Raw genomic sequence first — 16,689 nt, forward strand, 5'->3', positions numbered from 1 at the left:
ACCAAGAAGATTTCCCTTTCGAAAATGGCTGTTGCCGTGAAGTAGTTTGGTAGATGGTTGGACGAGATGATCTTGAAGGTCCCTTCCAACCTAGAAGATTCTGTGATAGGTGTGTGTGCCCTTGTCTCCTGTGTCTCATATTAACCCGCCTGGAGTACTGTGTCCAGCTTTGGAGTCCTCAACACAAGAAGGACGTGGACCTGTTGGAACGGGTCCAGTGGAGGGCCACGAAGATGGAGCACCTCTGCTATGAAGACAGGCTGAGAGAGTTCGGGTTGTTCAGCCTGGAGAAGGGAAGGCTCCCGGGGGACCTTACAGCAGCCTTCCAGTACCTAAAGGGGGCTACAGGAGAGATGGGGAGGGACTCTTGATCAGGGAGTGGAGCCATAGGACAAGGGGAGAAGGTTTTAAATTGAAAGAGGGGAGATTTAGATAGATATTAGGAAGAAATTCTTCACTGTGAGGGTGGTGAGACACTGGAACAGGTTGCCCAGAGAAGCTGTGGCTGCCCCATCCCTGGAGGGGTTCAAGACCAGGCTGGATGGGGCTTTGAGCAACCTGCTCTAGAGTGAGGTGTCTCTGCCCAGGGTATGGGGGGTGGAACTAGATCATCTTTAAGGTCCCTTCCAACTCTAACCATTCTATGATTCTATATGCAATATTTCTTTGCCATTTTATATTCTGGTCTCCGCTACGTTCAGTGGTGTAGGCAAATCCAATGCTTGTAAAGCATTAAATAATACTTATGCTTCATTTGACTTAAGCACACATTATTTCTTCTTTTATACATATGATTTATAGTTATTTTGGCCGGTTCCAGTTGTGCTCTTGTGAATTACTGTTCTGACAAGTGCATACTGCAGCATAGATAAGGCTGTAGCATAGCTTTTTGTAGTAGAATTGATCCACAGTGTTTAGCGTCTGTAGAATAACCACAACTTTTGTCCAACCAGTTTTAGATGGTTGCTAATACAAGTGGTAAAATGTGAAGTATGTGAAGGCATCTCCAGTTCATAAGGCTGTTTTTCAGAGGCGGCCAGTATCGTTATCAGTGTTTTACTGCAGTGTCCTATTTATATCGGAAGGGAAATAACATGTCCAAAGTCATCCAACAGGCTAGTGCCTCTGATCAAAATTGAACATGCCTCTGGGGTTTTGTTGTCACTAGATCATTCTTGGAACTGTCCTAGGTCGAGGTCAGTAATCTTTGTTTATATAAGTGTCTCCATTGAGAAATATGGGATTGAATCAGTCTGTTTATCTGTCTTGAACACTTGTGTGTTTCCTTCCCCCATGCTGTAGTGCAGGAACCTCGCAGTGAGAGTTGGGGAATGCGTATGATTTCTGAGAGATAGGAAATTATTATAACTTTTCAAAAGAGATGAGTTTTTTGTTTGAGAGGATGAGGGGAGAACTTTCAGATTTTCTAGAGGAAAAAGGAAAAAAAAAAAATGCTCCAGAATTCAAATGTTAATACTTGTGTTTTATTTCCTCCTCTTTTGTGATGAAACTGGTTGAACTGGGACACAACTTCTGTCTGGAGGGCAGGGTTTTTATTTATCTGAGCTTTTTCCAATCTGTTTATCACTCTGCTTCTAACCATCTTTACTTTGTCGAGGGTGGATGCACTTGTCCTTTGTAGCTATTATGTGTCATTGACTTTTTTAAGTGACTTAATACTCATTGCATTATTCTGGGTCACTTTGCTATGCATCCCAGCCTCTTGCTTTTTTTTTTTTTCCCCTTTTGTTTTGTTTTTAACTGAAACTGCTGAGAAAACTCTATTGATGTGTCCTCAGGGAATCATTTTCTCTTCATTCTAAATCTTTTGGAGGTTATGGGAAATTTAAAGAATCTGCTGCTGTTCTGGTTGATGGTTGAATTGAAGAATGTAATGGAAAGGTGAAAAAGTTCCTCCCGAATATGCTGGGATGCTGCTTCCACTAGTTTTCCAGCTTGAAACAGAAATAAAAAGGGACAACATGCAAATTGATATCCTTAAGATGCTGGCAATTCAGTTGAAATTGTTGGTTTAATGGGGCACTGAAATTAAAGGAGAATAATGTGGCCTTAGACGCCAGTCAGATTGATGCTTATGTTGAAGTTTATTATTTTTTTGTTGTTGTTGTTCTTTAGGGATGCTTTGTTTTTAAACCAAGTCCCAAGAAGAGAAGGGTGTCTCAGAAAACAGGTTAGTGCATTTTGATATATGTTGCTATGCTTGGGTTAATCCTGGAAGGTTCACCACATCTGATTCAATTCTGTCATAACTGTGTGAGGGTTTCTGTTGCTCCTTGGTGTCGATATTGCTGAAAACTCATTTCTTCAGAGGAACCCCAGCAAACTGTTGGCTAGAGTAAATGTTTTTTTCATCTCTAGCAATCAAGATCATATAGCTGTGTTTGTCTTTGCAAATTCTTTTTTTACAGGATAACTCCTTTTCAAGCTACCATAAATTGTTTACTGACTAACTATTTGTCTGTAGAGTCTGATTGAGCCACTTTTGAGTCATGGGAGTCAGAAATTATATCCCCTTCATAAGTCTCATCATATTCTCAGCAGTTTGCCTTAGTTTCTTGAGGAAAAGAAGAAAAGCCATTTGTGAAGCTTCCATGGCTTCTATCCAGTAGTGTTTGTTATATATATTTTTTCTCCAGCCTATATGCTGTGTATGGAGGTCTCTTGTCATTTGAGGAAGGCTGAACAGGACTGGCTGTTATTGGAGACACAAATAATGCTGCTTAAATAGTTGCTGTTTGAGATTCAGTTCGGAAACTTAATGTCCTTATTCCCAGGTTAAACTTTCTTGGGCAGCACCAGAGCTGTCAAAAGGTGTGACAGTTTGTATAAAAAGAAAATGGAAGGGAAAGTAACAATGCCAGATTTTTGTGGAAATCGCCACAGGCTCATTCATTACCATAGGGACTTACTGTAACACCTGCTTTAAAATTAATCCCAAATTATTTTTTCCATGGGAGTTGGAACATCTGTAGCTCAGGGAATGAGAGGCAGGGAAATAAAATCCAGTCTGTCATTCCAAGTCATTTAAAGATAAACCAACAACCAAGACCTATGCGCTTAAACCACATTTAAATTTTACCCCTTACTGGGTATTGTTTTAATCTTTGCAAGATTAGTAATGCTTGGATAAATCCTACTAAACATGTTGTTCTAGTTAGCAAATGCTTTGAGACATAAAAGTAAATTTAACTGAACTACCCCTAAAAGAGGGGCGGAGGTGGGACAGTTTGGCTGCTCACAGCAGTCGGTTACAGTGGCGTTTTAAATAAACGGTACTTTGATGTGCATCTGTCCAGTTTGGAAGCCCAAACTTGTCAAGCGTGAAGTTTCAGTTGTGAAAGTTGACTGTTGATAATACTCTTGCACCCCACAAAAGGCCTTCTGTGCACATTTGCACCTGTAGCTTGAGTTTTGGTAGTCTAAAAGTAATATCATGCCTTGGTATATTACCAATAATGTGGTGGCTGTGTTTCCTTTTAAGTAAAAGCCTGGGACCTGTGTAATTAGAGTGGGTTATGTATTTTAAGTGATTTTTCTTAGCAATACAAATGAGGTGTTAGTTTAGGGGAGATAATGAAAATGCAGGGTGAGGGATGCCTCTTGTTTGTTATTTACAGGGCTGTTTTGGGTGCTTTTCATGCTTTGGGAGACTGAATTGCTCTCACCAAGACTGTGCTTTTTTTTTTTTTTTTTGTTTGGGTTGTTTTTTGTTGTTGGTTTTTTTGGGGTTTTTTTGGTTGTTTGTTTTTTTAAGGGACATATAGACTCTGTGAATGTGGGAGGAGAAACAACAAGAAAAATCTCACTCAGTTAGACTAGTTTCTATTTAGTCTCCCATTTTACTCCCAGCTCGGTCTTTCCTTCTTTCCTTCCCAGTCGGGAGCTGGTGGACAGGCTCTTTAGTCACATCTGTGAGGCGGAGCAGCACCTGGGAAGCCAGATGAAATGTGCCCAGACACTGTTTTGCCAAAAAGGATCTGATTCTCCTTTTTCATAGAGAGCATTTGTAGAAGTGAGAGGCAATTTAGAGGTGAGCCAGAAATGTAGGCCTGGTTTGCGCTTCAAAGTTTGGCTGGCATAGTTGTGTCGGTTAAATGTATTTGGAAAAAAAAAATAATTACATCTGTATTTCATGTAACCTGACAGTCCCTTCCCAGTACACCTTATTATTTTCAGGAAATTTGTCTTAGCTACATCTTCCCTGGGGAACAGAAAGGATTTTCATGTATCTGTTCTTGCAGGCCTTTATGGTTCATGTCTGACCGTAGTAATGAAGGAAGATTGAATATTTAATAGGTGAAAGAGAGCCACAAAGCTTTCTGAGACAAGGGAAAGATATTTATTTAATTAATTAATTAATTTTATTTTAATAGTGAAGGCTGTTTGCTCTGATTTGGCCTTTAGCTCATCTGGGACTTGAGATGGAGTCCAGTTCTTTTGCCTGCATACGTGGGTGGTACGTGTCTGCCTGTGCCCTCACTTACTCTACCACATACCGGCAGTTAATTAATTGGTAAAGAGAAAAGTCGTTTCCCTCAGATATATAGGTATATTAAGATGTTCTTGTTTCAGTTGGGTGCTTCATTTTTTTTCTCAACAAAAAATGTTTTGTTTTAATAATCTTACGTGTGCTTTCCTTTGCTTTCTGTCTTCCTAGCTAATCATTTTGGAGAAAGGGAAGATGATTCGGAGGATACCAACTTGCGATTTGTTACTTGTCAGTCTTTATGGAATGAGATCAAATCAGCAACAGAGGTGAGTCTTGCACCAGATACTAAAGCAGTGTTTTGCATTTGTAACAACGCTGTTTGCTTCTTTGTTTCTGGAGATCTTCTTTTTTTTTTTTTTAACACGCTTAAAGGGCAATTAGTTAAAGCCATAAAAGGGCTGGAAATATTGACTGAGACTGAAATCCCTGTCCAGAATATAAAATAGTAATAATAAATCCATCAATCACACATTACTTCTAACCATACAACTACATGCTTTTGCTGCTTCAAGATGCTGCTTCTAAGCTTCTCTTCTTACTAATTGTCCTTTTTATTAATTCCTGGCACACTATTATTTACTACCTTCAATTCAGTTACGTGCTTGCCAGCCCTCTGAGGATTTGAGGCTGCTCTTGACCTCGGTGTTAGAGAGTTCATAGCAGCTCAGGATTCACAGTGGATTTATGTGAATACGACTGCATGGATGTCAAACACTGAATGACGCAGCCGCAAGCATAGTCTATTGAATTAATACGGACAGTGTCAGTGGGGTTGTCTGGTGGGGGTGGGAGTTAATTTCATACTGAACTGTGGCCTCCTAATTGTTGTGTGTTAGATGGCATGCTGCTGTTGTGTCCCTATAGCCAGCTGGCTTGTATTATAGTATGAATAATTGCTTCCGTTCAGCAGGGCTTTCCTCCTCTATTCAGTGTCAAGGATTCTGGGCAAGTGTTGTTGGGCTCTAGACGTTATGAGAATTTTTTTTCCATAGTTTGTTTTGGGATGTACAGTAGAAGCCAGCTGGATGTAGCTTACAATCTGGACCCTTGGGCTAAACTCATAAATTCCTCTAATTCTGTTTCTACTATTCCATGATCCATCTTGCTTTGACTAGTCAGCACCCTTTTCAAACCATAACTAGCCAGGCTGTGCGACGCCGTGCGCTACCTCGTGGTGCCGATTACAGAGAACACACAGGAGTTTGTGGAAGTATATTTGATATCTTCCTGCCAACTACTTCAGCTTGATGGGTTAGCTACCAGTGCAGGCAGTAGTGTTGGCAGCTGCACCAGAAACTGCCTTGCCAGCTACACAGTGGACTTCAGGGAAGATGACATTCTGTAGCTGCTTCTGGAAGACCTTTTCTTGGATCTTCTTTCCTTGGCATAGTGTTTTGAGACAATGCTTCTACATCGCCAACAGTGGCTGCAGGATTTCCAGGTTGAAGAAGCGTTGTTGGTTTTTTTTCCTAGTGCTCTACAAGGATTTCTCTCAGAACATCAGGCACAGTCCATCATAGCGAAAGTCTGCCTTAACCACTCAGAAGCACAGAGCCATTGCCATCTGGAAAATCATCATTTTTTCCTGTTCTAAATTTCCTACCCTTGTTTTCTTTGAGGCTGCTAGAAGAAATTATCTGGCAAACTCTCTATTATTCCTCCTCCTCATGGAAGACAGTTCATCCTACATTGACAAATTGACATGGGCCTTGCCTTAGACTTTGATTTGCTCAAGGGCAGATTACCTGAAGTTACTTTTGCTGCTATACGTACAATTTTCTTTATCCTCCTTCTGGGGTATCTCTGATATTTTTCTTCTGTCCCACTGTTGGCAAACATGGAGGTGATGATTTTTGTTACGTGTAAAATTGTGTCATAATTTAGGTTGGAAGGGACATTAGAAAGTCTCTAGTCTGAATTCCTGCTCAAAGTGTCCTCACCTGTGAAGTCTGACCAGGTGGGTGAGGGCTTTATCCAGTCAGGATTTTATTTCTTAGATACTTTCAAACCCCGGTGTTTGTCTGTTCTAACAGAAGACATATCTTGGATTAGAGACAGGTTGTCAAAGGCACATACATTATAAAAGAAATACAAAATGCTGCCTCTATATATTTGCCTTTAAAAGTTTTACCTCCCCCTGCTTTCTCTCACCTTTTCATATATTCCTACATATACATATTCTTGCATGAAAATCATCCTGAAGGGCAAAAGACAGTGTAGCAAATGTGGCAGTCATGGTTTAGTATTTTTTCCTATAAAACATACTTAATGCCTTCTTTTATTATTAGTATTTTTTCTTTCATCCTGAATTAGATTTGAAGGAGCTGAATGTTTGCTCTCATATAAATTTCTCAGAAAAAATATTTACAGGTGTTTTGAAAGCCAAAAGGAAGTAGTAGGAATTTTCATGAACATTCTTCCAGAAACTAATTATATTGTTTTATTCCTCCTAAGTCACTTACACTTTGTCACTATGGTGGGCTTTTTTCTCCTTTAAAGCCTGTAGTGTGACACCACAGTTAAGCTCATTTGCTTTCCAAGTTATTGTTGAGGCATTTGACAAGAGGTTCCAAGAGAGGAAATGTCTGTGTTTGCCACATAGTGAATAAATTTGCATGTTCATAGTTCACAGGAAAACTTAGTGTTACTTAAAATTTTACCCTGGAGTTTTAAGGATGAAAAATTATGCAGGAAAGGGGTAGGAAAAAGAAGATATTCTGTTGTTTCCGAATTTTTATAAATAAAATCTCTCTGTGTTTGTTTACAGCAAATACAGGAAGACTTGAATAAGCAGTTATTTGATAACCTAGTAAGTTTTTTGAGGCGGTCTCATTCTGAGTTCCAAGAGAAGACGACAGAATGGACTTGTCGGATGAAGTCCAGAGAAATCCCTACTGCAGCTCTTGTCTTAGGTAATTTTTTTAAGATATATTTTTTTATGTATATCTGCTTAAAACTGACACAGAGATCAAAGAAAAATATATTGCTGATTTCCAGTAATTACTGTGAGCATAATCAGTTTCAGAAATGTTAACAGAAAAGGTTGGGCTGGGAGAAGGAAGCAGGATAAGACCTCCTTCCCCTTGGTCTGCATAATAAAGCAGACATAATAATACAGACATTATTATGTCTGTAAGGTAACACCTCCCATAAAGGTCTGTCTTAGGCAGCTGGTAATGATTTTGGGTGTTTTTTTCCTGATGCGCTGGAGATGCTTTGATTCTCTCCCTGTTTCTGCCACCAACACGCTTGGTGGTTTCTATGACTAACAGTGGAATTACACAGCTTGTGTATTTCTGATATATGTTCTTGCAGTGCATTTTTACACGTAGGAAAGCGGTGTCATTATCTTGGAAAAGGAGCAGAGGGTGAAGAAAATAGCTGAAGATCCGATTACTGAAGTTATTGAAGTTTCTTTCAACGGGTTGTAACTATAATCCTAAACCTGGTTCAAGGCAACCTGATTGCATTTTCAGTGGGTCATTTTAGGGAACTTAAAATCAGGCTTGTGCTTCAGATTTATCATGTGAGCACTAACGAGGCCTGAAAGGTAGTCTACTTTTGTAGATAGTAGAAAGTGAGAAGTTCCTACTCTGAATATTTCTGTGGAAGAAGTTGTGAATTGCCTTCTGGAGGGGCTTACTCTTCTTTTTTTCAGTTGACTAAGGATATTAATAAGGGCAGTAGATATTGAGTAGTTCATAGTAAATTCAGACTGTAGTTCATAATAACTCATAGTAATTTTCCTCCTTACAAAAGCCACGTGAGGATCCAGTCTCGGGTGTACGCGCTGCTCTTCTAGAGAAGGTGAAGTTCATCTTCTTGTCTGCAGGTCTTAGATGACTGTGGATGGCTTCTGAGGGTATGAGGAGCAAGGAAGTTAGAAAACCAATCCTACTCCTTGCAGGTTTGCACCCTTGAGAATTTTCTTTAAAAAACAAACCAAAAAACAAACTAAATGAGGGGCCTTTGCAGTGATTCCCTGTTGCTTTTAATCAGGTAGTATTAACATGTATGTCTAATCTCGTGCTGTTTTTTTGTTTTTCCTCATAGATAATGCAACACTTCTCATTCCTTTCTTGAATATTTGAGATATCTTCTGGGTTTTGTTTGCTGTTCAGTTTATTATGCAATTATTGTGGTCACAGCAAAAATGCCCTTAAAATTTGTCTGTCTTCTAGGTGTAAATGTTACAGATCATGACTTGACTTTTAGAAGTCTCTCAGAAGTCCTTCAGAATAACATTACTCCTTATATAGCCTTGCTGGAAGCCAAAGATTGCCCAGGTAAATATTGCAATAGCTTTACTTCTTCATTTGAATAAGCTGCCAATTAACTGGAAGTTCTAGCTTTTGCCCCCAAATGTAAGAATAATGGGATGGGGCGGATCTTGAAGACTTTCTAAAGACTTGCTGAATCCTTTGTTAACATAGCAGTAATGCCTGCTGTATTTTAAGAGGTATCCAGTTCTGTTGAAAAAACTGAAGATTGAAATACTACTTGGTTCTAGCATAAACGTCAAGAGCGTGCTGCTTAGTTTATTGCACATTGATATTGTAGATTGGCTTTCCTCTTGTTTAATTGGACAGTATATGTATGTGTTCCACTCTTTCAATGCTTGCAGTCACGTTATTACAGTGAGGGAAAGGGTAGAATAAAATTCTGTCCCACTCTCTTTGCTCCTTTTTTGGTTTTTAAGTAAAAATATTAAAATCAGTTACGGTAGCATCCCCAAATCTGTGAATTGGCTGGCTTATTTATTTTTAGATTATGCTAATAGTATGTGGCTGGAGTTCAGGAAACATGCAGGGCCAACATCTTAACCTGAATTGTTGCTGTCTAGGCAAATTAATAAGATTATTCATGATATGCATGTTGTTAATGAAATAAAAATTGTTTCAAGCTTTCTGGAGCATGAGGTGTGCATTCTGGAGAGAGAAGGAGAATAATTTAGAAAAGTGGAAAATAGTAAGTGATAACAGGGTAATTTTTTAGAATATGAGTTGGAGAAGTGTTTCCAAATAACTAAATGTCTTTACTGTGTGTCTAAAAATGTGTTGTGAAGGCATAAAAAATCTGATGCAGAAGCTGATGGGGCAGCTGATGAACTGCTACGTAGATGTGGACTCGCTGGAAGATGAGGACTATGTGCAGGTTTCCCAGAACAGAATACGTTGTTCAATGACTTCTCTTATCAACTGGTACAATACTGTAACAAAGGTATGATTTAAATTTTTTTTTTTTTGTATCATCAGTTTATAAAAATGCCTGACCTTTAGATGCTTTCAAAAAAAAAGAAATTGGGTAACTCAAATTTCTATGCCATAGTGAAAAAATGCCAAAGGTTAGCTTTGCATTTAATGCTAAAAAATAACTGAGATTGAGGCGATTTTAATATAAATCTGTAACCTATATAACAAATGTGGAGTTAGTTTCTGATGAGGTACGGATGTCAGAATTCTGAAAAACAAGCGAAAAGTACTATTTTATCATGTATTTAATTGGGAACTAGAACCTTAAAATGCAGTATCAACTTCATGCCAGATGCTTTTCTCCCAGAAGTGCTGAGATGTTTTGTTTATTGAAACAAAACCAAGAAAGAACAGCCGTTCGGGGGAAAGGCACCGTATTAGTGCTAATGTGCCGTTATTTCATTTGCAGCCCTCACTACGTTGACAAGCAGTGAGAAAATAACTTTCAAAATGGTTTTTGTGTCTTTGATTTAATAAAGCTAATGAAGTTTAAAGTTTTGTTTCTGTCATGATTAAAAGTTAGAACTGATTTTTATGATGACTTAATCAGAGCAGCGTGTTAAATAAGTTTAATGAGTACATGTTTTGGTTTTGTTTTTTTTTTTTATTACTGGGTAAAGATATAGGAAACGGACACCGTCCATGTACACAACTCAAATCTTCTCCCTCTATCCCAACAGAATTTCACCAGTTCTGTCCCACAGAGCTATTTTTGTCTTTGTTGGAATGTGGATTTCAAAAATTTGTTTATACTTCTTGCTATGCCAAACAGAAGGAAGAAAAATTCCAATTCTAGATGCTAATAATAAATACAAAATACAACTTGTAGCAAAAAGCCAGTCATGCTCACTTAGGAGCATTCTAATATCGTAGATGTGATTCAGTCTTTTTATTTTCCTGTCTTCTGTTTATTAATGCATAATGAACGGCTTTAAAGAAAACAGATTCTGAAACTCTGAGAAAAAAAAGAACATCTTCTTCTAGACACTGGCAATCTCCTCCGGTTGTAGTTGTATTCAAAGACATGGAAAGTTTCGCCACAAAAGTACTTCAAGACTTCATAGTCATCAGCAGGTAACGTCACCTGAGGCTTAGTTCTTCCACTCCTCTACCCATTTTCTGTTTGCAGCTGTTTTGAAGTGTAACAATGAGGCCAGGGAGGGTTGGAATCAAATATTGATGCTGCTGCTTTGCTGGAGTGATTGAGCAAAAACCTATTGGCTAGGTTTTGGGGATAAATTATCCTAAAGCTAACCTGGGACTCTGAACCAGCGTACCTAAGGGCTGGGCTGAGATATTGGGTGGCTGATTGAATTCTTTACAGGAGAGGATTTATTTGTCCTAGTTGTTACAGAATCTGTGATTGTGAAACTAATTTTTTAAGATGCCTTTCTTCTGTAGACCTTTAAAATTGTTTTCAGAGTATAATTTTTGTATGACAAGTGATGTAATGCTGCTTAAAGGTCACTAACTTATAACAGGACCATATAAAACTTACCCAGAGATTTTCTTAGTGTTGGACAGGACCTGTAGTGAGTGGCTGACTACTTCAGGTGCTCCTGTGCTTCTGTCCTTCCTTAACCTGTCTTCCTTAATATCATCTCATGCATTCTAATCCAATCCCCCCATGCTGTTCTCAAAAAGAGCATCTTGCACTTAGTCCCCAGGTTGAAACTACAGTTGCAGCAGAACTGGGGCTGCAGTTGTACAATTAATGCAGCTGTAGCGGGCATACCTGACGTTACCTCTAAACAAGGGCAGACAACAATTTCATTCGCTGAGAGACCCACAATAAAAATATTTTTCTACTTCAGATCTGGCAGGTGGGTTCTCTGGGGAACATTTCAAGAAGTAAAATCAGAAATGTACAATTATCTGGAAATAATTAGGGTGTAAGGCAGGGAAAAATGAGGTTTTAATTGCCTTTTTTTAAGTGGTGTGTTTTATTTTACTCTTGTGGCAAGCAGAAATGCCTAATTATGAGCACGTGGAAAGTAGATGAAGTGCGGTTTGGGTCTATCAGTCTACTATTTGCAAATACACTTTTTTTCATAGACTATGTGTTTCTTCAGGAAAAAAAGTTTAGAGGATTCAAATAATCTTATAACTAAAGATTGTCTTGGTTAAGGTAGACGATGGGTAAAACAGAAGCTCAGCAGGGGTGCATGATACTTTGAAAAAGATCTTTGGGATAATTGTAGAGATTGGACTTATTCTTTCCATTTCAGTCTCAACATATTTAATAATAAGGGTGAGAGGTTCTTCTGATTTGTTAATCACAAGATTCAGTTTCTCTCCGATATTCTTTTAGGTTATCAACAGTGGACAGTAATATATGAAGTTTATTGTTTATATGTTTAAGTCTCTAGCGATGACTTTTGGAGAGTTAGAGACATGAAATAGTTATGGGATAACAATTAAAACACAAAGGTCAAAAAGTTGCTGTGGTGAAAACAGGAAAGGAAGAAATCATCAGTTTTAACCTAGGGGTATTTAAGGTAGCAGAATTTGTATCTCTTTGAAACTAATAAAAAATGGAAAATAATGATGAAATAATACTAAAGCCACTGTATTTTTTATAATTTGTATGCTGTTCACAAGCAATATGGCATTCAGTCCTGGCTATCGGTTCTGAAAGCTTATACTAAAAAATTAGCTGAAGAGGCAGATTCAATCTGGATAAGCTGGAATTCTTTCTTTTAAGTGTAGTGGGAACATGGAAAGTTAGAGGGTTTTCATATTTATTTTAAATCTATTAAGTGGTGTCAAACTTGTAAATTTTCTTGAGACTGTTAGCTGTTTAATGGGTCTTCTTATTTTCTCTCTATTTCTTTGAAAAAAAATTTGTAAGATTCAGTTCTCTGAATATAACTTTTTGGGAAGATAGGACCAGTACAATACTCTAACTGAAAAGATGCTTTTTATGCCACTTCCTGAAATTTGAATCCTAAAATATAATTCAATTTGCTTTTCTGCTTTAGGGCTCTAAACTGCTTCCTTTCTTTTTTGTTTTATTCCCCATTAAAACTCTTTTGATTTACTGGCAACAAATCTTCTAATTTACCCCTTTTTGCATCTAAGCTCAGTGTTGTAGTAGGAACATAATGCATATTATGATAATTTCATGATTTTCTATCACGTAACTATTATGTTGGGTTCTTTTCTCCCTTCTCCCATGATCTAGTCAGCATATCCACGAATTACCTCTAATCCTGATTTTCGGAATCGCTACATCTCCAATGATTATCCACAGCTTGCTTCCTCATTCCGTGTCCCCTCTGCTGTGCATAGAGCTTTTCCAGTCCCTTTCCTCTAAGGAGCACCTGTCTACTATAATTGACAAGGTAATTGCCTTCCTAAATAAGGAAGAGTGTGTGTTTGTGTGTATATTCAAGCACAGTGTACACGTGTGGCCTTTAAAAGTAGGTTTATCTGAAGCTTTTGAAATAGAAGTTGTTCCTGAGAGCTATGGATTTTGGATATTTCTACTTATAGCTGCAGAGTGGCTTAATACTGAGAGCTTTCTTCTCACGTTGAAACACTCACACACTTGCTTTTCATCTTTCATTTGCACTGACATCTGTGCGTACGTACTCAGGCAATTACACTTTGACATTCCCACCTCTTCATTAAAGTAGTGCTTTTACTTTGTTCCGGAAAAAGATATCTTTAAACGTAAAAAAAAAAAAATAATTCAGTTCAGCCTGAATTTTGCTGCCTGTCAAAAAATGAGCGGTTATCCAACTGATTGGTACACACCATTTCGTGTAGAATTTCCGGAGTCGCTGTTACACTTGCTGGAAGTAGTGGTATTCCTGGTTGTTACAGCAATCTCTGCTCTGTTGTTTGCGATTTTAAAAATAAATACAAAAATAACTGTAAGCAAAGCTGACTTCAAACATTGCATATTACTAAAAGGTACTTACAAAAATGTGGTGAAATAATAAACTGAAAATCAGTCTTTGCGTGGATATTGGTTTTAGAAGTTGGCAGTGTATTTCATATCTCCTTTAGTTGAATGCTAACACACACTGAGAGTTGTATCAAATTCTATGTATGAATTTTGCTGAGTTGAATTCAGGAAAGAATTTCTGCCTGAAATGGCTGTTTTTCTTTTTTGTCTCCCTTAGCTGCTTCTGACAGCCCAGTTCCCCTTTAGACTGGGTGAGAAGGTTCTGCAGGTTCTCATCAACATATTCTTGTACCATGATTTTTCTGTCCAGAATTTTATCAAAGGATTTCAGGTAGGCAACGGTAACAAGAACTCAAATTATGGTTGTGAAAACAAAGTGTAATTACTAGGCACTGAAAGATTTCTTAGGTCTTAATCTTGCTGTCACTGAATCGGATTCATTTCCTTTGGAAATAGTTTGGATCTGTGAACGGGTGGATGTTTTAAAGTTAAAACCCTACCTGCTAACATTGTGGGAGGTGTATAAAGAAGCATGTAAAAGCTTACTCTGCCACAAAAAACCCCTGTATTTAAAGGTTACATTTAAAAGGGTAACCTGCCTTAGTGGGTACAAAGATGTGTATTTTGCTGTAGATTAACTTGCAGCTTCTAACGCCCCTGGCAGAACTCTCCAGCTCTGATCTTCTGTTCCTTGTAGTCTGGTTTGTCATGGTGTGAGGAGGCTACAGCAGTGTCTCTTCCCCGCTTGAACTCTTCTGGCACCGTTTCTGGATGCGCACTTCTTACCTTTTCAGGGAAATAGGAGCTGTAGGGTCACTTTGTGCCTTGGAGTAGGTGGTGCTCGTGCTTCAAGCAGCCGTGCAGCAATGCAGGAGATACATTTATTCTCTCAGGAGACAAAGTGGAAGACTTCAAGGTTTCCAAAAATAGTTTATACAGATCATGATAATGATATTTGTATTGGCTTATATAGTTCTTCATATCTAGAAGTATTTCCGTGTCTGAGTCTCCTTGTGGATTGCAGACAAGAGTTCTCCAAAGAGTTTGCAGTCCCTGTAATCTGTTTTAATGCAGGATTGTGAAATTGTTTCTTTCTTGTCTGGTTCCGTGATTGAACCTGTTAGTAAAGCATGCCCTTTTGGTGTCAGATACCTTTGGAGTGTCTCAGATTCTTTGATATCTAAGATTCAATGATTACACGTGGGCAGGAGAAATACCCTGGCTGTAGTACCTCTTCCTACAGACAGACCCGCATGGACTTTCATAGGTTTCGACATCTTGTTATTTGAAAGAGTCACCAGCATTTAATGCCTCCCCGTTGCCCTGATACAAAATACAAGTCCTAGCCCTGACGGCATATTGCTGTGTCCTTGTGCATTAAAAGTATTCAAGGATGAAGCAATTTCATGTCAGATTTTCTAAGTCATAGATACAAGGGATAGATACATCATCTCCTTATGTCTAGGAGTGATGTTAACTTTTCTGATAGGAACTGTCTTTCCCCTTTGACATTTTTTATGTTTTTAAAAAGTTTTTAGTGAGGTAATCTGTTTGATTGGGTTTTTGTTTTGTTTTTAAGAATAGATGTGATGAGCATTTGTTCCTATTCTGCAAGGCCCTGATGCTACAAACATTTAGTGCAGCTGAAATCGGCGATAAAGTGCATTTTTACATATGGATTGTAAGAGCTTAGCGGTGTGGTTTTGTGCACATGAAACAGAAATTGAAATTAAGGCATGGGATAAGTTTGCTTCTGTGCAGTAGGTGCTTTTCGTATCCTTAAATATGCTCTGTTATTTGTGAGCATTGGAGCTGAATATGTAGCCTAAAGAATGCAGTAATTCATATAAGTGAATTGAAAATATTTGATGAGCTATAGTTACCTTTATGTGAGAGGGGGGAGAAATGAGGTACTGAATATGAATAGCACATACAGCAGAAAAGGTAATTATGTGACTATTTAAAACTGAATAATCAGTGTCCTGTAGTGACCTATGGAATATTTATGAACTGTAATGAATTTTTTTTAAAGGAATACCATTACTACCATTGTAGCATATGCACTGGAGTAATAAGAAAGCATTAAAAGCAGAGAGGATGAATTTTATTAACATCACTCGTTCTTGCTTTGTTTTTCAGCTCTCTATTGTGGAGCACTTCTACACCCAGCCTCTTAGTATACTCTGTTGCCAGCTGGTAGATGCTAAGAAGAGAGTAAATTCTTTATCACACAATCAGTGTGAAAACATTCGAAGGCTGCCCTCTTTTAGAAGGTAAAAGGGGAAATAAATTTTTGGACAATGTTGTATTTAGTCAGCTTTAAAAAAGATAAAAGGACTCTGTAAATTTAGAATTTAGCTCCGTGAAAACTGTAGATCACTTGTGTGTATATTTCTATAGCAAAGGTAAATCGATCAAAAGGACAGTTCTAAATAATTCCAGGAATCCTTAATCTTCTGGTCTAGAGCATACAGCTTCTGTGATGCATAAGCCCTTGAACTTCTTTTTTTCCCTCTCTTGTTCTTAATACAGAAACAAGCTATTATGACAAATAACCATAAATCACTTTTGAACTTGTTAAACTGACTTAGAGCATAATCTCTAGGGTTTTTGGAGTAGCCTTTCCGTTTGTTGGATTTGACTGTTCCTTTTTGAATCTTTCCAAAGAAATCCTTATGGCAGCATAAACTTTTTGAATTTTTTAACCCTATAAGCTTTAATTACACTTTACAATTTTATGTTCTTGGTTTTTCTTGCCATCAGGTATGTGGAAAGTCAAGCATCGGAGAAACAGATTGCACTGCTGACGACAGACAGCTACTTAAAGGTAAAATTTTAAGAACATCAAGCAAAAATAACTTTCCCAATATATTAGTTTGTGGAGCATGATAAAATAAGGAACTTAGACGTACAGTTCTATATAATGTCTTTTATACAGTACATACTGTGCTTCGTGTCCAGTAATGGAAAACTAGGATCGGTGGGTCAAAATTCCAAATCTCTAGGGTTGGCAG

The 16,689-nt window shown here is 38.0% G+C and overlaps 1 protein-coding gene across 3 annotated transcripts in view; it reads left to right on the forward strand.

Annotated features, from left to right (window-relative positions):
• ORC3 (origin recognition complex subunit 3) overlaps positions 1–16,689 on the forward strand; it is a 37,929-nt gene that overhangs the window by 934 nt on the left and 20,306 nt on the right. For all 3 annotated transcript variants that reach the window (XM_074150110.1, XM_074150112.1, XM_074150111.1), the window contains exons 2-11: positions 2,137–2,191; positions 4,679–4,776; positions 7,278–7,422; positions 8,692–8,796; positions 9,576–9,730; positions 10,700–10,836; positions 12,947–13,106; positions 13,893–14,006; positions 15,815–15,948; positions 16,439–16,502. In XM_074150110.1, the coding sequence (XP_074006211.1) occupies positions 2,137–2,191; positions 4,679–4,776; positions 7,278–7,422; positions 8,692–8,796; positions 9,576–9,730; positions 10,700–10,836; positions 12,947–13,106; positions 13,893–14,006; positions 15,815–15,948; positions 16,439–16,502 (1,167 nt within the window). The remainder of the gene's footprint in view (positions 1–2,136; positions 2,192–4,678; positions 4,777–7,277; positions 7,423–8,691; positions 8,797–9,575; positions 9,731–10,699; positions 10,837–12,946; positions 13,107–13,892; positions 14,007–15,814; positions 15,949–16,438; positions 16,503–16,689) is intronic.

This window comes from Numenius arquata, chromosome 7 (genome assembly GCF_964106895.1).
Source record: "Numenius arquata chromosome 7, bNumArq3.hap1.1, whole genome shotgun sequence".
Taxonomy (NCBI): Eukaryota; Metazoa; Chordata; class Aves; order Charadriiformes; family Scolopacidae; genus Numenius; species Numenius arquata.